The sequence below is a fragment of the Pagrus pagrus genome (genome assembly GCF_965226575.1).
Source record: "Pagrus pagrus genome assembly, contig: HAP1_SCAFFOLD_268, whole genome shotgun sequence".
Taxonomy (NCBI): domain Eukaryota; kingdom Metazoa; phylum Chordata; class Actinopteri; order Spariformes; family Sparidae; genus Pagrus; species Pagrus pagrus.
Genome location: NW_028175195.1, coordinates 36986 through 62744, shown reverse-complemented (window position 1 = coordinate 62744; position 25759 = coordinate 36986). Strand labels below are relative to the sequence as shown.

Sequence of the window (25759 nt, the reverse complement as noted above, 5' to 3'; positions counted from 1 at the left end):
CTGCAAGGAATATGACACTGGCTACCACAGAGTGGTCGAACATTTGTAGCAGCCTAGTGCACACATTGAAAGACCTGAGCCTCCTCAGAAAGAACAGCCTGCTCTGTCCCTTCCTGTAGAGGGCCTCAGTGTTGTCTGACCAGTCCAGTTTATTGTTCAGATGCACCCCGAGGAACCTGTAGGTGTCCACCAACTCCACCCCCTCCCCATTTATGTAAACAGGTGTTGGGGGGCTCTTCCTGCGACGGAAGTCCACCACCAGCTCCTTGGTTTTCCCGATGTTGAGCTGAAGGTGGTTCCTGCCACATCATCCAACAAAATTCTCGATTAGTTCCCTGTATTCCTCTTCCTTATTGTCTCTGTCTACATCCAACAATGGAGGAGTCGTCAGAGAACTTCTGCAGGTGGCATGTCCAGGAGTTGTAGTAGAAGTCAGAGGTGTAGAGGGTGAACAAAAATGGTGAAAGAACAGTTCTCTGGGGTGTGCCAGTGTTGCAGTCTGGCATACTGTGGCCTGTCCATAAGGTAGTCTGTAATCTATGCCACCAGGTCCTGATCAACCTGCATCACTGAGAGCTTCTCAGCCAGCCAGACTGGCTAGACGTATCGAAAGCACTAGAGAAGTCAAAGAATGTGATCCTCCTGTCCTCCTGAAACATCTCCCAGTCAGTTATCCTGTAACACCTCCACAGCCTCCACAGACCACTGCTGGCGGTGATGGGCTGTCTCCTAACAAGAGGCTTGTATGAAGGAGTAAGCTGAATCAGGCACTGTTCTGATTTGCCCAGTGGGGGGGAAGGGCTGTGTCACTGTATGCCTCCTTAATATTGGCAGCACTAAGTCAAAGGTCTTATCCACTCTGGTGTTGCAGGTCTCTTACTGGGTGAAGTCAGTCAGTGCCTTTAAAATGTTAACGTGATTAAAATCTCCATTAACTATGACCAGAGCATTGGGATGCCGTGTCTGCAGGTCTGCGAAGATGGAGTGAATGACATCACAAGCATGCGCCGGCACTGCCGACGGCGAGTGTAAACAATTACAACAATGGCCGCTGAAAACTCCAGGGGCAGATAGTATGGCCTTGGTCCAACAGCTAACAGTTCGACATCGATTGTGCATGTTATTTCCTTCGTAGGAACATGTCCCGGGTTGCACCACACGAGTTAACAAGACAGCAGGTCCACCACCCAACTGAGGCTTTGTTTGTCCCTGTCCGCCCCAACTAGCGAGAAGCCGGCTCGCTCCACCGAACAGTCTGGTATCTTCCCATTTAACCATGTCTCCATCAGGCACAACACACTGCACTCCTGGTACTCACGCTGTCCGCTAATTAGGGCAGAAAGTTTGTCCATCTTGTTAGGCAGTGAGCGTACATTCCCCATGATAACCGAGGGAAGACGGGGCTTGCATCTCCACCTACTCTCCGTCTTCTTATTCCTCACCATCGCCCCTGCTCTGGTCCCTCGCCTCATTATCCTCAGCTCCTTCGGGATCTCCTTCGGGCATGCAACTGGTTGAACCCGGTGCTGGAGGGGCTCCTCTCATCAGTAGACCATGGCCCATTGTTGTTGTTGTTTGGTGGTCGCAGTGTCCGTGGTCCTGCACCTGCGCCCTATAAATTAACACCAGATTTAACTGCCTATTTTCATTAATACTTATATACAAAGAGCCTAGTGCTGGAGTTGGAGAAAGTGCTGGAGTTAGAAAGAATAGAAAAAAAGTAAAAAATAGGAAAGGGGGATTGGGAGCTGCTGTGTCGGGCTGCCACTCGCTGCAGCACCGGAAGCTAAAATTAAACATAGAGAGTTTTTTCCTGACGCTTGACCTCATACAAAGCCATAAAAGTGAGACGCTGTGATCCACAGGGAGGCAGGTTTAGCTTGTGGATGGGTATTAACTAGGCAAAGTTACAAAGTCATTATTGGTCAGTTAAGACATGCCCCGAAAATTCACCAAAATCTGTCTTTCTATAGGGACGAGCCCGCAGGTTCTGGACTGGCCTGGTCCCGGTCCTGGTCCAGTGGTTCTACCGTGCCAACAGAAAAAACGCAGCTGCTGAGGAAGAACAGAAAAGGGCGGGGCTTTAGTCTCTTCCTCCTGTGCGCTCTGGGGCGGAGCTTCAGGTTTTACTTCCTGCGTGGGACTCTGTGTCTCCTCCTGCATGACACCTTCATGTTCGCTGTGCCACAGGTGCTCAGGTGAGTGTCAGAGAGGTCACAGAGGTCAAATGCATGCTTAGTGATGTCTCACTGTGTGATGTTGTTTGTCATCAGTTGTAATAATCAGTCAGTCCGTGACACTTTAGGGTTAACTCCCGGTAACTCCCAGTCTAAGGGAGCTGTTAGCCCTGGGGCTAAGGGAGCTGTTAGCAAGGTACAATCAACAAGCAAACAGACCAACAAGCATGTACAAAGTTTTACCAACTCAACAAGTGTCTTTATGTTTCAGTAGGCCATGAAACTCCAACAAAAATGGTCTTCTCTTCTTCCCAAATGTCGAGGAAATCCATTTCAGGGTTAGGGTTAGATTTAGTCCAAAACACAGTACCTCATGATTAAATGGTGACAAAATGTAAAAAAAGGATCAATACTTTTATCTGTCAAAAGACCCCTCTCAGCACTCCACTGATTGACAGCTCATTGGATTGATAAGAGCTCCTATGCCCGCCCTAAAGCCTACAACAGCCAATGAGTGATCATTTAGACCAGTGACCCATTCTGTTCTTTCTCCTCTCTCCTGAACCACTTACACGGCATCTCAGGATGATTGATGCATCATGTATCCAATGAGATTTCAAATCCAGTGATATATAGTTTGGTTTGAAATGATGCAAGTTTATGTAGTTTTATGTGTTTTGCTCTTTGAGTAGGCTGTTTTTCCACCTTAGCACTTGTTTTTGACAATTTTATACCACAAAGTTAGTGTACATAAAGAAATAAAGAACTTTAATGAGTTTTTTACTCTCAGGCAGGGGGATTTTGAGGTCACAAAATGGCTTTTTCTTTGCCAGGTGCTTGAGTATTTCCTATACCCCTTTCACACTGGCACAAAAGTCCACTTTCGTATAGAATAGAATAGAATAGATATACTTTATTGATCCCAAGCTGGGAAATTAAGGTGTAGTAGCAGCATTACACAGAGAGACGAATGACGACACAGGCAATTCACAAATTCACAGGAAAAACATAGCAATATAAAATGTAAAATAAAAAATGTATATATATAAAAAAAATATGTATAAGTGTTTGTGTGCAATGTGATTGAGAATTATAAGGATTTGCCCACCAGAAAGACTCAGTTCGGCTGTGAACATAACACCTGGTTGAACACGATCATTTACTCTCTTTTTCAGGGTTAGGGTCAGTTATGTAAGGGAAATTCTCCTTGTTGAAGTAGAGAGTTGCTAATTCTCAGAAGAACTTCAGAATCAGTGTCATGAATCAGATCTCTTTAATACATGCTGCATGGAGAGAAGACCCAAAGTGTTGTCTCCCGTCTTCCAAATGTTTCTGACTTAAATACAAACCGAGTGGGGGGTTACAACATTTCTTCCCACAACAATGACCCCCTGATGTTTGGTTGATTGTCTCTTTCCCAGGACAGTGACCCTTTGATGCTTTATTAGAATGTAAATGTCATATGTCGTCTGTAATTGGCTATTACATCTTTGAGGGCGTGGCCTGATGCAGTTGACAGGCTGTAACTGTTCAACGCAAAATTAGTTTAGGTCCAAATTTAAAATGTTGTACATCTCGTACATAACCCTAACCCTAGGGGGTGCTACAGTGACAATACCATCCATCCATCCATCCATCCATCCATCCATCCATCCAATCTTTTTTTTTTTAATTATTGTTTTTCAAACGTTTTTTTCTATATTATCATTTCAATACAAAAGTGATGTCATGGCTTTTACTGTTTAAAGAATGAATGTAAAATATTGAATATTACTGCAGTTCTGTTGCCTTGATGAAGATAAAACTTGGTACATGAGTTCTCCATGAGCATGTGCTCGACGTATTAAAGCATGGTACCAACAGAGCCACCTTGTGACCATTGTTGTTGTTGCTCTCAGCTTGCTGCTGGGATTCATGCGGGACAAGAACGCTGAGATGTGGAAAGGTTTCCTGTTTGCCACGTTGCTCTTCCTGCTGTCCTGTCTGCAGTCGCTCCTCCATCATCACTACATGTTTCACTGCTTCACTGTGGGGATGAGACTTAAGACCGCCATCATGGGCCTCGTCTACAGGAAGGTAACAAACAGACAGGTAGCTGTCAGACAGGACACAGATAGGAGACAGACAGACAGGAAACGGACAGATAGGAGACAGAGAGGAAACAGAGAGGAAACAAAGACGAAACAGACAGACAGCAAACAGACAGCAAACAGACAGGAAACAGACTTGATTTTTCTGTTTTATTTTGTAGGTAAATCCTTATGTGTCATGTTTCACTTTTTACTTCCTGTCTCTGTTTTCTGGGCCGTTGTGCTCCTCACCTGTGTCTCATCACTTCCTGTTTTGAAGCCTGTGTTTTTTTTATCCTCACTCCTGGTTGGTTCATCTGCGTGTCTCATCTGTCCCCCCCGGACCTTTGTTGATTAGATTTAGTTTTTGGAGTTCGTATTTTTTTATTTTCGTAGTTGCAGCTTCATTAAAGGTTGCATTTGCTGTCAATCTGCCTGCCCACTTATCTGCATTAAGGTCCTCACCATTTTGTCATTGTGACAGCATGAACCAACCACCGGAGTAAAGTGAAAACTCAGGCTTCAATACACAGAAAGTGATGAACTAATGAGACACAGCTGAGCAGCAAAAAGGCAGCGAAACAGACAAAGGCAGAAGAAAGTGAACCATGACACATGACGATATAAACACAAAATAAAACAGCTTTCAATGTATGGAGTTCAAGCCGAGTCCTACGGGCGAGAGGCTGCTGGAGTTAAGATTTAAATGCTGGACATTAGCTGGTTTGGGGCCTGTACTGAGAAAAAGTAACATTTTGTGTGTTTGACTCCTCAGTGTCTGCTGCTCAGCAGTGCAGCTCGGCGGCAGTGTACTTTGGGAGAAATCATTAATCTGGTTTCAGCCGACACTCAGAAGCTGATGGACTTTGTGGTTTATTTGAACTGTCTGTGGTTCACACCCATCGAGATCACACTGTGTTTCTACTTCCTGTGGCAGGTAGCGCACACAATGTTAACACAATGCTAAAATAATGTTAACACAAAGCAAAAACATGTTCATTGACTTATTGATTGATAAATTGATTGACAGCTCCTCGGTCCGGCTGCTCTCGCTGGTATCATCACCGTCATCCTGATCTTCCCTCTGAACGGATTCATCGCTAAAGTGAGAAGCAAACTTCAGGTGAGAGAACAGTTTCAATGTTTCTTGTTCACTTTCTTAGTTTAAATGTTTTCAGTATTTGAAGGAACAGTTCTGGTGTTCTGTGGCAGATGGACAGGTTCAAAGCTGAACAACACTTTGTTTTGTCAGGAGGTTCAGATGAAGTTCACGGACAGTCGGATCAAACTGATGAATGAGATCCTGAACGGTGTGAAGATCCTGAAGTTTTATGCCTGGGAGGAAGCTTTCCTGCGTCGCGTTGGCGTCCTGAGAGACGGAGAACTCGATGCCCTGAAGAGATCTCAGATCCTCCACTCCATCTCTCTGGCTTCCTTCAACTCCTCCTCTTTCCTGGTGAGTCTAACACCTGCCTGCTCAGGTTAACCTCAGAGTAATGTCTGGTGAACTGTTCAGGATGATGTGATTTTTAACTTGTGAAACAAAACCCTGACATCACACTCTCTCTGCTCAGTGATTGGTCAGCTGTGTGTGAAAGCAGGTGAGAGTTGAACATCTCTCTCAGCTCTCTTCTTGTCACGATGAATGAAGGAAAGACCGTCTGAAAAGGTCCTCTGTCAGGGTCTCATCACATTGAAACAGTCCTGAGCCAGTACGACCAGTCTGACCGGCTGCTCTTTAAGCAGCTCCACTGGTGCAGGCGGGTTTATGGCACCTCGTGAGCTTGACAGACCAATAATGCTTCAGGTGGACAATCTGGTCCTCTGTCAGAGTACATCATCAAAAAGCAGACCATAGTCCCGTTCAGACTGTTTGGAGTTCAGACTGACGACCAACATCTGCTCATGACTTCTTCTCACATCACATCACATCACATCACATCACATCACATCTAACCCTAACCCATCTCTGGGTTCAGTTGTTCATCCTTTCAATCAGTCTTCTAACATTAGACTTCATCTTACTTCCAGGATGAGACACTTCCTGTCAGAAATATATTTCATAGTTTCACAATAAAATGTCATCTGATGACACAGAGTTAAGTGTTGCCATGGTTTCTCCCAGCTGGTTACCAGACGTTTGTGTGGTGTTTTTGATCTTTAACATGTGTAAAGAACTGCACTCAGATGTTTCATCAACATGTTTGAAAACAGAAGCTCAGATCTTCTTCTTGTTTGTTGTTTGAATAATCTGTGTGTTGTTTGTTATTGTTGACAAACAAAATGTTTACAGCTATGTTTTGCTTCTCATCTTCTCTGATCAGATCGCCCTCTCAGTTTTTGGAGTTTATGTGTCGATTGATGAGCGAAATGTTCTGGATGCTCAGAAAATATTTGTTTCTGTTGCTCTCATCAACATCCTGAAAACTCCTCTGAGTCAGCTTCCCTTCGCCATGAGCACCACCATGCAGGCAAGTGACAGCCAATCAGAAACCACTGTTCAATGGACTAAAGGTTTATTTCACCCAAATCTGAAAAAAACAACAACTTGTCCCACCTCAGTTAAGTTAAGGAGTAAACAAATAATTTCTCTTGAAAATTTCAATTAATGTAAAACAGCAACATTTGTTTTCCAGAGAGCTAGTCCACACAACTCACTGAGCCTGTTGATATCTGGCATTAATGTGTGTCTTTGGTAATCTGATTACAGTATTCAGCTCTCATTAACATTAACATCTGTCCTGAATGCCAACTTCTGATCAGATCTCACTGTGACAACCAGACACCATATTTTCATGCAAAGACAGAAAGAAGTTCATGTAGAACATTTGCTGAATTTACAAAAAGGAACAAATTATGATGAATATGTCAGAGACAGAGTTTCACAAAGGTTTCATAAAGTTTCTCCTAACTCAACAACTCACTAAATTCAGACATATTTTTAAGGGAGTCTGGGGACATTCTTGTTTTATTTTGAAGTTCTATCCTTATGTGTCCTGTTTAACATTCCATTTCCTCCCTTTCTGTGATCCCCCGCCCTTTTCCTGTGCTCACCTGTGTCCTATCAGTCAATCAGGCCTTGTGTATATAGTGGCTGTGTCCAAATTCAGGGGCTGCAGCCCACGAAGGGCGCATTTGAAGGCCAATTACGTCACAACGCTGCGCGAAGGCTGTCCAAATTCGAAGGCTCCTTCAAACGCAGCCAACAAATGCAGCCTGCACTTCCCTCTTTTCGGAGGACGCACCGCTACTATCCTCCATGGCCTCTTATATCCCAAGATCCTTTGCGCACCGCTGCTCAGTCCTGAAACAGAAGAGGAAGCAAGAGAAAATGGCGACATCAAGTGGCACAGACATGACATTCAAATTTAAGTAATGGGTTTATACTCGGTTTTTAGTCATTTGAACATCCAGCGCCAGATATGTTAAACTTCAAGGGACTATAAAACCTCCAGATGTTAACTTTCAGTTAAACTACGTGACGCTGGTGATGCTATGGTAAATATAGTTGTTATTCACCAATGGGTTCATGTTTATTTTGTCATGTTGATGATTCAATTTAGATTTTGTTGTTAATTTTTGTACGCACACAAATAAATGTACACGTTTGATAGATTTGAACCAAAACAGACTTTAATGCATCTCTTCATTCACAATTGTGACGTAAGGATAAGGGGCGGGAACATCTGGTGAGGCAACCAGGAAATACTCCGAAGGCTAGACCGTCCCATTTAACAACGGTGGACGAGGCGTTCAAAGACCTGTCCGAAGGACCCGGCCCTCGTGGACCGCAAAGGCTAGGTCATTGAAGGCTGCAGCCCCTGAATTTGGACACAGCCAGTGTGTGTCCTCCCTGCTGCCTTGTCCTCTTCTTTTCCTGGTTTCATCTCCCCATCGTGTCTCTCTGGCTTTTATTCACCGTGTCAGTCCTGGTTTGTACTCTTGCCTTTTGATTTGATACTTTGCTTTTCTTGGATAAAACTTTGCTTAGCTTGTGTGGTCAGTCTTTGTATTTCAGCTATCATTAAAGCTTGCTTTTTGTTCCTTATCTGTCAGCTTGTGTGTTTTATGTTTGGGTCCCATCAGTTGAGAACTATGTGTTTTCCTAAGTAAATATAGCTGTTAATTAAACCGGGTCAGTAAATTCAGTGGTGTCTCCTCAGACCAGCGAATCAACCAGCACAAGTCACAGAAACATTTTCATTTTTTATTTAGACAATCATTTAAAATATTTAGAAAATGTTTACTTCATGCTTATTAGGACCATAATCAATATAACGTTTTGTTCCCTGCATCGTGCAGCATCTTCCTTCAGTTAGTTTCCTTGTGAGAAGAAATCTTTGTCAGCATGCAGTCACTTAGAGAACAGGACTGCAGTCACATAGAGAACAGGACTGCAGTCACTCAGAGAACAGGACTGCAGTCACATAGAGAACAGGACTGCAGTCACTTACAGAACAGGACTGCAGTCACTTAGAGAACAGGACTGCAGTCACATAGAGAACAGGACTGCAGTCAGTCAGAGAACAGGACTGCATTCACTTTGAGAACAGGACTACAGTCACTTAGAGAACAGGACTGCAGTCACTCAGAGAACAGGACTGCATTCACATAGAGAACAGGACTGCAGTCACATAGAGAACAGGACTGCAGTCACTCAGAGAACAGGACTGCATTCACATAGAGAACAGGACTGCAGTCACATAGAGAACAGGACTGCAGTCACATAGAGAACAGGACTGCAGTCACTCAGAGAACAGGACTGCATTCACATAGAGAACAGGACTGCAGTCACATAGAGAACAGGACTGCAGTCACATAGAGAACAACTTAACCTGTAAAGTGTTCTCAAAGTGGCTGCAGTCCTGTTCTCTATGTGACTGCAGTCACTTTGAGAACACTTTACAGGTTAAAAAGCAGAATAATAAAAACAAACTAAAAACAGAAAACAGACAGATGTTATACTTATAGGATGTTAATGATATCACTGTCATCCATTTCCTCCAGCACACAGCTGAGCAGCCGTGATGTTTGTGATACTTTGTCCTGGCTGACAGTTCTGATTCTATCCAGCTGAAATGTGTTTGAAAGATTAAATAATAAAATATGTGGTAACAAGTATTGAATGATTAACTGTTTGAAAGGTGGGGAAAGTCCTCCCACTTCTCTGGTGTCTGTTTCACTCTATTATTGCACTGTGTGTTTAAACTACTGATCTGTGTTTTTTTTGGGGGGGGGGGCGGGGGTTTATGATCAGGCCGTTGTGTCACTCAGACGTCTGGGAAACTTCCTGTACCAAGATGAACTGAAGCCGGACAACGTGGAGAGACTGCCTCACAGCACAGGTGTGACATCACATACACCTACACCTGTCCAACTCATGAGGACACAGTTCACTGTCATCTATTTGCCCAAAACTGTAGCTCTTAGCCTAGCTTAGCACAAACGCTGCAGGCAGTGGGAAACAGTTAGCCTAGCTTAACACAACCACTGGACGCAGGGGGAACCAGTTAGCCTAGGTTAACACAACCGCTGGACGCAGGGGGAACCAGTTAGCCTAGCTTAACACAACCACTGCAGGCAGTGGGAACCAGTTAGCCTAGCTTAACACAACCACTGGACGCAGGGGGAACCAGTTAGCCTAGGTTAACATAAACACTGCAGGCAGTGGGAAACAGTTAGCCTAGGTTAACACAAACACTGGAGTCAGGGGGAACCAGTTAGCCTAGGTTAACACAACTGCTGGACGCAGGGGGAACCAGTTAGCCTAGGTTAACACAACCGCTGGACGCAGGGGGAACCAGTTAGCCTAGCTTAACACAACCACTGGACGCAGGGGGAACCAGTCAGCCTAGGTTAACACAAATACTGGAGGCAGGGGGATCTGACGCTTCATTGATTTTCTCCTCTTGGGATCAATGAAGTTTTATTTTATATCAGGTTTGATTCCTGCTTTTAATGTGTTTAATTGTTCTGCCACTTGAGTGAATATATTTATTGATTCATAAAGATATGAAAACAGTTTAAAGATCCACAGGGGAACCACATGTTAGAACCACATAGAACCATGAGTTAGAACCACGTGTTAGAGCCACATCTTAGAACCACATAGAACTACATGTCACAACCACATAGAACCATGTAGATCCCTGTGTTAGAACCACGTGTTAGAACTATATGGACACATGCTCTGTCTTCAGAGGGAGACAGTGTGGTGATTGAGGGTGGGTCCTTCTCCTGGACCAATGACGGGCTGCCGTGTCTGCAGAGGATCAACATGAACGTGAAGACGGGCTTCCTGGTGGCCGTGGTCGGGCATGTTGGCTCAGGAAAGTCGTCTCTGCTGTCAGCCATGTTGGGAGAGATGGAAAGGAGGAGTGGCTTCATCTCCATCAAGGTGACAACAAACAACATGTAGCCTATTACACTTTTTGATGTATTGATGTTTGAACCACGAGGGGTTAGTTGAACTTTGTCAGAGTCTACATATGTTTTATTTAATTTAATTTATGTATTTGGATGTTGTGTTAAGGGGCGGAGACAAGGACAGAAACAGTAATGAGCATTTGGTCCAAACAACAAGACAGAAAATAAACTGATGTTTGTTTCGAAAGAATAGCTTTCCTTCTAATGAATGGATGCCATCTTGAAATCTCAGTTCTTCTCATAAATTTACAGTTTTGTCTTCGTGCCAGCAAAGTTTAGTTTCAGAGAAAAGAGCTTTACTTGAAATATTAACAATAAAACATTTGATCTGCCGTTACAATAAACAAACAGTGGATAGTTTCCTGTGACATCATGCAAGAGTCAGACCACACTGATATTTTAGCTCTGCTAATCTATGCTAGCAGAACTAGCTGCAAGACTGAGAAGAATAGAGAAAACAGGGCTGTATGAACATATGGTTTCTATGAACAGTGAGTGCTGCGTTTAGGGGTAAGGCTAGGAGAGGACCCAAGTGCACACACACACACACACACACACACAGGAGGCAGTATGGGGGGAAACCAAATGTGAGCTTTTAATAACAAGCTGAATTACAGACAACGGAGGAACAGGCTAGGCTAACACACACTAATGCAGAGAAGGTCGGCAACGGGACATCAAAGAGGAAATACGGAGTAATAGCCGGACCACGGACCAAGACGGGGGGAAATGAAAACGATCTGACAAGACATGAGGGAGAACAAAGGCTATATACAGAGACACTAATGACGGGACGAGGTACAGGTGGAGTGAGGACGGACATGGACAGGTGAGGGGATTAACGGAAAAACACACAGGAGGAACTGACAAGTATGACGTGACACACAAGGGTACAATTTCAAAGTAAAACAGGAAACAGAAAACACAGACGCTGAACCGTGACAGTGAGTTTTGTTTTCTAGTTTCTTTAGTTTCAGTTATTCAGAACTCAAACAAAACTCCTTCAGGTCTGTTGGTGATTTCTGATGAATATATATACACAGCAGTGACCAGTGCCTCAGAGTGCTACAGCTGCTAATAAAGCCTTTTGGATATGAACACGATGTTGAAACCTCCTCTTTTAAAGCGATGGAAGTGACTTTCTATAAGGATTTATCCACTGAATTATATTTTATAGCAGTATTCACAGTGTTAATGATTATCTTGATGGTGATGGTGTAGGGTTCAGTGGCCTACATCCCCCAGCAGGCCTGGATCCAGAACGCCTCCCTGAAAGACAACATTTTGTTTGGTGGAGAGAGGAAGGAGAGCTGGTACCATCGTGTGCTGGAGGCCTGCGCTCTGCTGCCAGACCTGGACATCCTGCCTGCTGGAGACAGCACTGAGATCGGGGAGAAGGTACACTGACCCACCCAGACTGTTCATTGTTAACTGTATTTTCTTCAGTTGTTATTTTTTGATTATGTGTATATGGACTGCAGGGTCTGAACCTGTCTGGAGGTCAGAAGCAGAGGGTGAGTCTGGCTCGGGCAGTCTACAGGAGGTCAGATGTTTACCTTCTGGATGACCCGCTGTCAGCCGTTGACGCTCATGTGGGACAACACATCTTTGATCGAGTCATTGGACCCAGAGGACTCCTCAAAGACAAGGTAGGATCCTGCAGGTTCTCTGCAGACCTGATCTACCTCTCCTACAGCCATCCACCATCTCCACCCATATCCAGCAGGTTGACATGGATGTTGTTGGTCCTATGGTGAAGAGAAGCTGAGTCCACCAGCAATCTGGCTGTGTGTCTGCACACCATCACCGTCTCAGCTGCTCTACACTGTCCAGCTTTCCTCCAGTAGAGATTCCTGAAGAGATCCTCACTGACCAGTGCATCTCCAAGTTCACTTTTCAAGAAGTAACCAGGCACCCCTGCACACCCACAGACTGCTGGGACTGATGAGACTCTCTGTGAGGTTAAGCAGACCCCGGTGTAACTGGTGCTGTACAATGGGACATTCAGGAACCATTAGACTGACTCCAGAAGGATTGTGAAGTCCTTTCTACCACACGGTGTGACACTGGGGTGATGTAGTGTGCTGACAGGATACAAGGAGAACCTGTAGACCTGGAATGACCAGCAGATAGTGTCCTGATTTCCAGCCGTGTCAGAAGGTGCTTTTATTCCTTCCTTCTTCCAACAGTAAGCTGTAAGCCAAACCAAGAGGCTGTAAATCGTCACCTGGATAATGAGCCTCTAAAGCTTTTCATCCAGATAAAAAGAAACATTCCTGAGATTCCTCTGAGAGAGAGGAAAGAACGACCCACCCAGGCTCCTTAAGTCACCCTCTGTGTGAATGAAGTGGATTTCAAACAATCCGCCAACCCCCCCCTTCACGTCCTCTTCAGCCAGAGGTGAAAGCCACGCATGTTGGTGTCAGCAGTTAGGGTTAGGGTAAGGGTTATCAATAGGGCAGTCTGTTTATCACTGTCTGATAGTACTGATAACTTGGTAGAGAAAATTGGGCCCACTAACCCACTTGTGTAAGGAATACTAACATGTACTGGAGCCATCAAGCAGATCGAAACTAGTTTGAGACAAATTCTTTAGAAGTATCCAAACCAGACTGACCTTCAACAGCTCAGTGTGAGAGGGTAAGACAGGATACTTGGGCTGCAGGCTAGAAGGTGAAAGGTGAGGCCACAGGTAGATAAGGTGTATGCACCCGAAAGTTGCCCTCAATGGAAATAAGGAACTACGGTCCTTTCTGTCACTGAATGAGTGGGTGAATCCCCACTCAGAGCCCTGACTGACAACCACCAGAAGACCCTTGTCACCTGGACAGAGGATTGTCTGTGTTTTCTTGTTTTCTTCTGTGGTCCCTGGTCGAGGTGGACATCACCAATGTCAGCAGTATGACCTAAGTCCTGTATAAACTTTATAAGATGATGTCACATGACCCGGCTCTGAAGTCACGACCGAAGAGACGCAGACTGAAGGAGAATAATTTATTAACTTAAACAACATCATCATAAACAGAAAACAAACAATGTGGTAGTGACAGTGTTTATGCATGAAGGCTATGAGTAGTTGTTGTTTAAACCTTGTTGTGTTGTTGTTGTTTTTAAAAAAACGACGCTGATGTGTATTTTAGACCCGGGTGCTGGTAACTCACGGGCTCAGCTTCCTGTCCAAAGCAGACCTGATCCTGGTGATGGAGGAGGGTCACGTCTCTGAGATGGGCTCCTACATGGAGCTGATGGAGAGGAGGGGAGCCTTCGCTAAACTCATCCACACCTTCAGTGGAAACCAGCGCAGAGAGAGCTCCACCCCCAGAGATAAGAGTGAGCAATCAGTTGAACTGAACAGAAACAAAACTAAACTATGAGCGGAATAAAACTGCTGTAACTATGTAAGTAATCAGCGGTTTTCATTATGAATGCCATGTAAATGTATAAAAATATATAGAAATATCTAAAAGCTGAAGATTTAAAGGGTGAATCCCCACATTATCATCCTAAACCCCTTCTAGATTTAGTCTCACCTGCCTCATTTTTCTCATCTGGAAGAAGAAGTCATCAAATCAAGGATAGTTTTTACAGTTTTATTAGGGTTAGGGTTAGGGTTAGGGGTTAGGGTTGGAGCAGAATGTAAGAAAGTCTTCACCAATTTGCATCTGTGATTTTGCTTTATGATGCTTTTGAACAGAAATGTGTGTGTGTGTGTGTGTGTGTGTGTGTGTGTGTATAATTGTGTGTTTGCAGTGAGCAGGAAGTCGGTGTCTCGTCTCAGTATGACTGATTACTCCATTGATCTTTCTCAGGAGCAGCTGATCAGGTAAAAACAAAGTGTAAACACATATTTGTATAAACAGCTATGACATGGCCTCGTATGTCATTAATAACATGTTAAAACAGAGGAAGAAAACTTCAAAGGAACCCCAACTATGAAGACTTGTAGGCATTAATATGCCATAATTGGGTTAGGGTTAGTCATACTGAAATGCGTTGTCAAAAGCACATTAAATATTGTCATTAATTTAAGAATCCTCACTGTTTAAAGGAATAGTTAACCCTAAAAAGAAATTCAATCATTATCGTCTCACCCTCATGCTGGTGAGAAGTCCGGTGTAGTTTTTTATTCCTCAAAGTGCAGCTGGAGACCCGCGGGGTACCCTCCTGCAGCAATAGTCCATATAACGAGCTTTTCATTTAATACATATTTTGACCTGCGGATGCCGGCGTTACTTTATGTGCACAATGTGCTCTGGGTTCAATGACGTGAATTGGTTGCACCGAGAGGTGAGCCCCTAGTGTTAGCTCTTGCTATATTTACCAGCCAACAGTAGAGAAATAAAATTATAATGCCACATTGTGCTGATTTTGGTTGTAATCTCAGTTGAAAGGCAACAAGGGAAGCATTGTCAGTCTTCACAGCTTTCTGATTGGACCTGCAGCTATGTTCTCGCCACTTTGCTACTGACGCATTTGATGCATTTTGTTGACCACAGCTGATAAAAGAGCTCACAGGCGCTGCTGGTTATAAACTAAAACTAGTTCAGTTCAGCAATCCATAGGTCTACAGTGTTCTCCAAGGCAGCAACTCAGATGGACAAAATAGTGATTTTTATATGGCATTTACATAGCTGATACCAGCGTTGATCTCAGAAGGCATGCAGGTCTTCACAGTCGGCTTCCAGTTATCAAACAACTGGTGACCTGAATGTTTAAAATCTAGATGCCAAAATTATTTTTAAGGAGGAAGAAATTCAAACTTGACATGTTGATTTATTCACTGATGACAGACACAAAATTTGCCTTATTTTATCCTCAACACCTCCAACCTCGTGACTCCAATATTTTCAACATTGATCTTTGTCTTAATGTTTGTGTGTGTGTGTGTGTGTGTGTGTGTGTGTGTGTTTTCCAGCTGTGATATGAGCAGTGCCAGTGTTCAGGTGATGGAGGCGGCTGATCCGGACTTGGAAGCAGAGGATGCTGGAAAACTCACAGAGGCTGACAAAGCTCACACAGGGAGGGTGGGTCCTTCTTTTCATCAATAAGAGTTATGTTTGTATCATTACTATTCATTGTAATCAAGTAGTAAAAACTAATTTTAAGACAGCCAACGCATCAGCATCTACACGTGTTTACAGAAATAACACAACACTACAAATAAAATAAATGACAATAAAACACGTTTATTTAGGGTTAAAGGAATAAATGGATTCACCAGAAACTGCTCCACAGCCACTGGGACGGAGGAATTACATTAAAAGTGTGTCGTAGTTCAACTTCTGAAAGTAACTTTTTATGTTGCAGCGTTACCGTTTGTGTGAACAAAAATAGACTGTTAGAATATTACGTATTTGAAAATGTAACCTAATTGTGGATAAATTGATTTGTAACATTATAACAGAAGTCATCTGAGGTCCAACGTCTTTCCTCCGACACTGTTCAGTACTGAGCTCATCTGGGTCTGTTTGTTTGTGTGTTTATTTCCTGAGATTTTCAAAAACAGTAAGTGTGTGTAATGAACAGAGTTGATCTCCTCTTGTCAGGTGAAGCTGCAGATGTATCGAGAATACTTCAGGACCGTCGGCCTGACCTTCATCATGACCATCATCTTCCTCTGTGCATTCCAGCAGGCCGCCTCGTTAGCTTACAGCTATTGGCTGAGCCTGTGGGCCGACGAGCCACCCGTCAACGGCACACAGCACGACCACGGGCTGAAACTGAGCGTGTTTGCAGCTCTCGGCGTCACTCAGGGTGGGTCAAAGGTCATCATATATCTGCCGGCTCTGTGATAAAGTTTCCCATTAAAACCAACCTGTGACCTCATCATCTGTACTTCAGGGATGGCCATGTTCGGGACGACGCTCGCCATCGCTCTGGGTGGTATCGTTGCGTCACGTCACCTTCATGCTGATCTTCTTAACAGTGTTCTTCGCTCACCCATGTCCTTCTTCGAGGTGACGCCCAGCGGAAACCTCCTGAACCGATTCTCCAAAGAGATCGATGCCATCGACTGCATGATTCCTGACGGGCTGAAGATGATGCTGGGCTACCTGTTCAAACTGCTGGAGATCTGCATCATTTTGTTGTTGGCCACACCCTTCACAGGGCTGGTGCTCCTCCCCCTCACCTGTGTTTACATCTTAATACAGGTAAAGGTTTGACCTGAATCTTATCTCTAAGGTTCAGCTGAACTTGTTGGAAATTATCACTATCCATGGTTCTGGTCTCCAGAGTTTTTACGTGTCGTCGTCGTGTCAGCTGCGACGTCTGGAGGCGGTCAGCCGCTCCCCGATCTACAGTCATTTCAACGAGACGGTGCAGGGCGCCAGTGTCATCCGAGCTTTTGGCGAACAGCGGCGCTTCATTCTGCACGCCGACCATCGCATCGACAACAACCAGGAAGCTTATTTCCCTCGTTTTGTTGCCACCAGGTTCATTCAAACTACCTGAAACAAATTAGATTGCACTATTTAAACAACACATAGGATTTTGACAGAATTTTTATATGTTGCTTGAGTATGTTTACATTTGTGCTGATGATTCAGTAGTTATTTGATATATTTGTATTGTATTGTACCTTTTGTACAGGAAATGTATGTCAGGCTCTCAGGTGCTTTCTCCTGAATAAGAATCCACTCAGGAAGAACAAGAATAATATTTTTCTAGTATTTAAATTCTGCAGATTTTCTTTTTGTAATTGAATGTGTTTCTTTCAGATGGCTGGCAGTGAATCTGGAGTTTCTGGGGAATGTGTTAGTTTTGGCTGCAGCCATCCTGTCGGTGCGAGGTCGGGATGAACTGAGCCCGGGCATTGTGGGATTGGCAGTGACACATTCTCTCCAGGTTACAAACTCTTTGGTTCAGTCAGCTGCTTTTGAAACAGGAAAGGAAACAATTATAGATTATTTTTCCATTAACAGTCATTCCAGGATACATGTATGTGTACTAGTAAGTTAAAGAAAATCCATGGACGTGTCAGTATTTGCAAGTCATAGCAGTGATCCATTACTGTACAGCAGGGCTCACCAATTGGCAGACCGCGGTTCGGGTCAGGACCCAGATGCCGTCCTATCTGGACCAGCAGCTATAACCAATAAATTATAGAGAATTATCACATTTTAATTGAGCATTTCTATATTAATTGGCACCACTTTTCCAGCCTATACCGCACTTGTTAAGCGGCTCAAAGAAACCTACAGACCAACACACAGCTGCTATCACTGGCCTGACAATTTAAAGCGACAGTAAATGATGGTTGTTTGTGGGCTGTTGAAACTGAGTCAGGATAATAGCTCGACTCTCTGCAGCATGGTTCAGATAAATGAAGGCGTCGGCTGTGTTGTGCAGGTGACGGGAATCCTGAGCTGGATTGTTCGATCCTGGACTGATGTGGAGAACAACATTGTGTCGGTGGAGAGAGTCAAAGAGTACGACGCCACACCCAAAGAGGTCGGCTGCCATATAACATGTTGGAGCTTAAAGTACAGCAGTGTTCTTTGTAGCAATATCTCCTGTAGCAAAGTACAATCATTGTTTTAGTATTTTGTTATTTCTCTTATATCTTCACTGTGTTTGTATGTTTCCTGCTGGCATGATTTCGTTGAATATTATTATGGAGCTGTCTGTGCTGATCATCCAGCCCTCTTGACGGGATGTGTCTCTCCAGGCAGCGTGGACCCTCGAGGACAGTTTGCTGCCAGCAGAGTGGCCCACCACAGGAAACATCCAGTTTGAAGACTTTGGACTGCAGTATCGTAAAGGTTTGGACTGGGCTTTAAATGACATCACCATCAGCATCCAGGACAGAGAAAAGGTCGGAAATAATCAGACTAAAATGAAAATTGTATTGTGCATCATAATATCATGTAAACATGTAAGGAATTAACATACACTGTAAAAATATACACACTTAACAAGAATTAAAAGTTTAAATAATCAAACAAAAATGTGAATCTTGTACTGGATAGTTGTATGACTTGAGTAATGACTTATTAAGGGGTGATAAATTCCTTCTCATTCAATATTTATTGATGAAAATAATTTGTAGGTGGGGATCGTTGGACGGACGGGGGCTGGGAAGTCTTCTCTGGCTTTGGGAATCTTCAGGATTTTGGAGGCAGCAAAGGGAAGAATAATCATTGATGGGATCAACATCGCTGATATAGGCCTGCATGATCTCCGCTCCAGAATCACCATCATTCCTCAAGTAAGTAAGACACAAAAGAACAAATGCATGAGGGAACTGTCATAGATATAAACCTCAAAGAGAAACAACCAGAATCAACACAATCCTCTGTTGTGAGGGCACTCTGTCTTTCGGCCCTGTGAGAGTGGTGAGAGAATCAGCTCACTGCAATCAGGTGTGTGTGGCACTGATTGGCTTTGATTAAGCCCAGGTGTGGGGAGTCTTCATATACCCTGAGTCTCCAGTTCCCTGTGCTGACTCATTATCTCACCTTCAGAGGTAGTGAGAGGTTCTCCCTGTGGCTTATCAAGTTGTCGGTGCATCTGCAAACACCAACTCAAAACTATGGCTGTATTTGAGGTCAGGTGCCTGTTTCCCAGTGTATAACTTGGAGTGCTGGAGAGTTTGTTGTGACTCCAGCCTTTTGTGTTACCAAAGGTCTCCCGGGCAGCCTTTGCCTTTCCTTTCGAGTTTTCTGGGTCTCCTGGACAATTTTTGTTTTCGAGTCAGCTGCTTGGCAGCGGTGGTTTAGTTAGTCATTTTAGTGTTTTATTTCATTAAGGAAGCCTGTAATGGCTCTATCTATTAAATTTTTTTTTCTCCCCTTTCCAATCTATCGCTACTGCGATTTTGTGGTTATCCCTCTGGGATAACTTTGAGACACCCCTGGGTCTGCACCTGCGTTACCCCCCCTTCCTGACACTGTAATAACTTCCCTAGACTCCAAATCACAGGTAAAAATAATACATTCATCTCACTGCGTGGGTATCTGACATCAAAGAAGTTGGATTTTTAAAGTGTAACTAAACCCCCAAACCACTTATTTCTGCTGAAAACAAATTTATTTGGGTATGAAGTAGTGTTGTTGATGTATTCTGGTCCAACTCTTGACATTTTAGTCAAAGTATTTCAATTTGGTGTATTTTGTTGTAAAAATATTAGAGTGACTGCCCTCTATGGGTTGAAACCCGGCTATTACAATCGAATTTTGCTATTGGCTGAGATGGAGGCTGATGACGTTTTGGAGGCTGCTTACATCACGAGCCACCACTGTTGGCCCCGCCCCTCTGTGTGTGTTTCTGGGTGTGTGAGTGTAGTGGTGGTGGTGTGTGTGTTGGGGGTGGGGGCTCTGTTGGAGGTTGCACAGAGTGACTGGATGCGTCTTAACTGCTCCTGGAGCCCCACTCTCACTCAAGGCATTTTTTGAATTTCCAGCCCAGATGCACCTCAGCCAAAACCTAGGGGTTTAGTTACACTTTAACTAGTGGCTCAGTCTGAAGAACAAGACTAAAACCAGACCTTTGTTTTCTGAGGAATCCTTTTTTCGATCAGGCCAAGGTGAAAAGTGATGAGGACGTAATCACCACTGCACAGGGGCGTGATCAGCGGGAACAGTGATGTCAGAACAGTGAGCCCAAGCCTTAACAACTTGAATGGAACAACTGACAACTTGTAGAATCCAGATACTCACCATAAGAAGTGGTTTGACCGAGGAAAAGATCAGAAAAATCACTTTAAAAAACCTGAAAGTTGACCAGAACATATGGAGATGACCAGGGGCTGGTACGGGAAGCCACCTGGCCAAGAAGAAAAATCAAAAACAATAGTGGTCTAATTTCTCAGATACAAGGATAGACTTGCTGTAAAAGGTATGAACACCTTTGATAATGGAGACTACTCAGAATCTGTACGACAGAAACACAAGGAACTGATACCAACAACGAAGCCAGGCACAAAAAGAGGTGACATGCTAATGTTAGATATGATCAGCTGATGACTCATCATCTTCTTAAACTCACAATGAAAACAGGAAATGATTCATATTCAGACAGGAACTCCTGGAATCTTTTATTCCATTTGTTTTGTATAAAGCAGTTTCCTACTAACATTACATGAATCAGAAAAGTGTCATGTTCAGGTTCAGGTTTTACATAAGAGGTGTACACCTGCTCCCAACCTGACATCATGGATCTGCGATGACGGTGCATCGCTCTTCCTCACTGTGATTAGTGGTTCAGACAAGAATACAAGAAATTCATCATCATAAAGTGCAGTTATGTTGTTCTTTTACCAATTGAACTCAACTGAGATGAAAATGTTTGATTATTCAGATTTTTACTGTTTTCTGATACTGCCATGCCGTATTCCTGTGAACACTACAATGAAGTTTCGCAGTTTCCTGTCAAATTATGATCAGTTTGTACATAATGTATCTTCGATTCATATTTTCTATGTAATTGCTCTTATTGAAAGATAGTTAACAGAAGACTGTAAAGAGTGAAGTCTTTATAGTGCTATTATGCGTTTACACACTTCATCAGATAATATTTGTACATCAAAACTTTTAAAGTATTAATTTATAATTAACAGGACTTTTCTCTTAATTCTGATGAAGTGGATTTATTTAAATTTTGTCTTACAATAATAACAAAAACGATGTCATAGTTGGTACTTATCGACCACCTGACACACTGGCATTACTTGTTTCACTGATAGTGTCACTGATTTTATTAAGGGAAAGAAACTGGACATATTCTCGGCAACCTCAACATGAACCTTTTGTAAAAAGGAAATTCAGTGTGGTAGGGTTATTAACAGTGTGATTAAAATAACGTTCAGATAAATCGTTCAAAAAAGCTACATTGCTACACAGATGTTTCAGATCATTTCCGAATCTCTGTTATTGCCCCCTCAGCTGTATATAAAGATAAATAACAATGAGTCTGTAGTCGCTTATAGAAATTTAAATTCAAGAAATAAATCCAAAGTAACTTTTTTTTTTTGAAAATTTTCATTCTGAGAGCACTGCAGACTCAGCTCATCATACACTAAGATTGTGTCCAGTGGTTACTCATTGTTCATTAATTCAGCTCCGGGTCATGATGGTATTTCTTCTCAATAAAGGAAGTCAGGTGTTTCATTCAGCCTTTAACATGCATTCTTACAGTATCAGTGGTTAATCATTGTTTGAAACAGGTGGTCGAGGCCCCTTTATAAACTGGAGTCACATTTCAATATTAGACAGTACTCTATTTATGTTTGTTTTTCCTTCCTGTGTGTTTTATGTATTTGAAACGAATAAACATGAACAGTCATTCTTTGAACAAATCTGGAAGTGAATGAATCAACAGCATGTTGAAATTTGTTTTCTCATAGTACAATCATCACACCGTGTGTCTCAAACATTCATTAATGTTGATCAGTGTGACTTTCAGCTGATAATGATCACCGCTATAGTGGCTGATGGACAAGAACTAATACTGTATAGACACCAGGAGTCCAGTGGAGGGATGAGACACTGAGTTTGTGTCACTGTCATTCCCAGGACCCAGTGTTATTTTCTGGTTCTCTGAGGATGAACTTGGACCCCTTTGATACCTGTTCAGATGAGGATCTGTGGAAAGCTCTGGAACTGGCTCACCTCAGCAGCTTCGTGTCTGCACTGCCACAAAAACTGAACCATCACTGCTGTGAAGGAGGGGAGAACCTCAGGTACATGAAAAACACAGCACGACCAGGTTCACCCGAGATCAGGGCAGAGCATATGTGTAACATTAACACTGACTGACATCAATATTAATTCAGGGAATCTTAAATGTAAGCATCAAAGAAGCATACCATTCCAGTTTTTAATATAACAATTTCCCTTTTTTTTTTTTTTTAATTAATCTTTTCACGTCATCAGTCGTCACAAAGTCATGAAGTGTAATATGTTTGTGTGCAGTCTCGGTCAGAGGCAGCTGCTGTGTTTGGCTCGAGCTCTCCTGAGGAAGACCAGGATCCTGCTCTTAGATGAAGCCACAGCAGCTGTAGACCTGAAGACAGACCAGCTGATTCAGTCCACCATTCGTACTCAGTTTGACGGCTGTACAGTCCTAACCATCGCTCACCGCCTCAACACCATCATGGACTATACCAGGTACCATCTATACTGCTTTGACTTCATGTCAGCTGAAACAAAGACATAATTGTAATGCTTATAACCTACCCAGAATAGCACTGTTGCTGTAAATATAAGTATTATTTTGTAGTACAGAGTTCAATTTTATATGTACTGCAATTTGAGGTTGTGTATGTGTTGGGAAGTGATGGTAGGGCAGGTGTGGTTATTAGAAATTAATAATTATTGCTAATATTAAAATGAAATAAAAAAAAATTAATACAATTACTTTTCAAATCGTTAAAACTGGGCACCACCCTGAAATCAGGGACCAATAACCAGACCAAAATTAGTCTCAAAGAAGGGTTCACTTTAAATGTAAATAATTGTAAAATATTTACAATTAAAGGAACAGTGAAGGAAAAGAATCCGAGCACTGACCATCACAACCTGTAAATCCCACAAAACATATGCACAAACTATGAAACTAAACTAAGACAAACTCAAGCACAAATAACAATCAAGCGTGTCAGTGTGTGTGTGTGTGTGTCGGAGAGACAAAGAAAGAGGAGCCAAGATGGCGGTTGTAGTCAAAGAAACAAGGTGGCAGAGAGCCAAAATGGTGGTCACGCTCTCATGGAGGGTGACGTCACGTAGTTTCCCATTGAAATGACTACAAAAATGGCCGAACCAGAATTTGGGAACTCACGTTCGTTCGACCACAAAAATGTGCGAAACATGACTTGCAGAAGTCACTTGTGGATACGAATTAAAAAATGACAATGATTTTGCTGAATCATGTGTCTAGAATAAAAAAAAAAAAGGTGGACGTGAATACGTCACCTAAAGCTCGTCAAATGAACAAGCGCGAAAGACTTGAACAACGGCAATGGTTACACCACCGCTTGCCTCGTGTGCACTTTGATGCACACAAGATGAATTTGTCCACAAAAGGTAGTCGTGCTACCACGAGGCATTCGTCTCTGAAGTCATCAAAGGGGGAGATATCAGGAGACACACGTGTCTGTTCTAGCGAGGTCATCAACCATAAGGCTCCAACAGGTCGCCCATAAGATTACGTGTGTGCGCTTAACCCCTAATGTGTGTACATGTTAAGTGGGTTAGTTAAAGAGAGGGGGAGAGAGAGGAAGGCAAAGAAAAAGGACTTAACGCCCTTAGCGGCGGCTAAGCTAACACCTCCGCTCCACAGAGTGGAGAGGCTCAAACCAGCTCTTGATGACCAAAAAGGAGAAACAAAACAGCATGTTTTATGAGGTAAAACTAACAGCAATTAAAAGAGGACACGGTTGTCCACAAACTCACAAACAAACAATGTAGCTCACAAGAATACAATACATGCTAACTTATAGTATCTGGCAAGACACTAATTAACCCTCACTTGTAGCCGTGTCTTCTTAGTCCAGCTCGCTTCCTCTGCGTGGATTAAAGGCAGTTGCAGCGTCCTACGTTGGCTGTTGAGAGAGCGTAGTCGATGTGGGCAATAAGAAAACGGGCAAAACAGGCGTTCTCTGAGGAAAAAGAAAAATATCCTCCTTCTGCAGGCGGTGGAAGAGAGGCTGGTTGCACAACATCGTTCCTGGATCCAGAGCGTGTTTGGTGAACACGACGCAGTTTTGGCTCGTCCAGCGAGATGAAAGACTGCGGCCTAGGCGGGTAAAAATCCAGACATCTGTATTCTCCATTAGAGTTATAGTTGTGTAGGCGAAAGCTGATGCTTCCAGCAACACGTAACTCTAGGACTGCGTTGAAATGAGTCTGCAGCTATATTTATCTCCTCCTGTCGCGGTGGAAACTGATGCATCCAGGTGCACTCACAGACAATAAGAGATGAGAGTTTTCCAATTTTGGGGGACTGTGACAAGCATTCGGCACCTACTGGACATTAGGGTAGTTGCACTTACCTTCGTTTACCAGGCTTTGTTAGTGCAAGGAGGCTGCATTTAAGCATTGAGCTACACACGGGTCGATCTGACGTCAGAACCATGTGGACGGTCACAACATATGTATAAGATTAGAATAATGGCAGTGTTAAAAAAATGTCAAAATATCAATTGTAATCTGTAATGTTTTTGGGTGATGGACTATATTTGTGTTGAGTAAGAAAGGTGTCAGTTAAAGTCTGTCTCTGACTCTTTTTTCTGACTTGTCATGTCTCTCTCCTCAGGGTCGTAGTGATGGACCGAGGCTGCATTGCAGAGACAGACTCTCCTTCTCAGCTCATACGCCTGCAAGGTCATTTCTATCAAATGTGTGTCGAGGCCGGTTTGGCCTAACATATGTTATTGGAAATAAACATTTTAATGATCGATGTACTGATAGTGTGCTTCTTAAACTTTCATCAGTCTTAGTTTTTGTAGCTATCAGAACATAACCTATACCTGGATGTTTGTGTAAAACACTTGGGGATGTATAAAGAGTAGTTCTTCAGATGTAGGTGGGGTGATGATGTGTCTCACCATCTCTGGTAGACATCTGCAGATGTAGAAACCAAATGTGTTGTCTGAATGTGTTTTTACAACATGTATAGGAAATTCCAAGTACATCAATGACTTACTTTATGTCGGGACATCTGTCCAAGCCTGTTTGAAAGGTCTGCTGGTATTTAGGCCAGGTTGTGTATCAGGATTTCTGACTGGGACTTGTGTTGGACAACAAGTTTTCTTATTTACTAGGAAAAAAAAATCAGTTAGAGTTAACAATGGAATGAATTAAATAAATATCCTGTCTTAGTTCACTTGAGTGTATTTTCATCATCATGGACAATTTTACATCATGTATTCACATGGAAACAAATTATCTTTAAGCTGAAGCTCTTGTGTGTTTGCAGATGTATAGCTTAAGCTTATCTGCTAGAGTAGCTGTGTGACGTGGTGGTTCCTAACCCTATCACTGTAACGGTTATTAACTCCTGTGCAATTCTGCATATAAGTTCAGTTTCATAAGGTAGCAACAAAAGCAGATATGTGCATGTTATTCGTGACATTCCAAGTTGTGTAAT

The 25759-nt window shown here is 43.1% G+C and overlaps 1 protein-coding gene across 2 annotated transcripts in view; it reads left to right on the top strand.

Annotated features, from left to right (window-relative positions):
* LOC311254080 (multidrug resistance-associated protein 1-like) overlaps positions 1–25495 on the top strand; it is a 38290-nt gene extending 12795 nt beyond the window's left edge. For both annotated transcript variants that reach the window (XM_084384492.1, XM_084384493.1), the window contains 23 exons: positions 1974–2198; positions 4076–4253; positions 5022–5183; positions 5277–5369; positions 5499–5702; positions 6571–6717; positions 9504–9591; positions 10447–10643; positions 11894–12070; positions 12154–12321; positions 13813–14002; positions 14423–14495; positions 15588–15696; positions 16219–16426; positions 16514–16824; positions 16907–17106; positions 17392–17518; positions 18023–18124; positions 18342–18488; positions 18723–18881; positions 22186–22352; positions 22585–22779; positions 24926–25495. In XM_084384492.1, the coding sequence (XP_084240618.1) occupies positions 1974–2198; positions 4076–4253; positions 5022–5183; positions 5277–5369; positions 5499–5702; positions 6571–6717; positions 9504–9591; positions 10447–10643; positions 11894–12070; positions 12154–12321; positions 13813–14002; positions 14423–14495; positions 15588–15696; positions 16219–16426; positions 16514–16824; positions 16907–17106; positions 17392–17518; positions 18023–18124; positions 18342–18488; positions 18723–18881; positions 22186–22352; positions 22585–22779; positions 24926–25034 (3736 nt within the window). In that variant the 3' untranslated portion in view covers positions 25035–25495. The remainder of the gene's footprint in view (positions 1–1973; positions 2199–4075; positions 4254–5021; positions 5184–5276; positions 5370–5498; positions 5703–6570; positions 6718–9503; positions 9592–10446; positions 10644–11893; positions 12071–12153; positions 12322–13812; positions 14003–14422; positions 14496–15587; positions 15697–16218; positions 16427–16513; positions 16825–16906; positions 17107–17391; positions 17519–18022; positions 18125–18341; positions 18489–18722; positions 18882–22185; positions 22353–22584; positions 22780–24925) is intronic.
* The last annotated feature ends 264 nt before the right edge of the window (positions 25496–25759 follow it).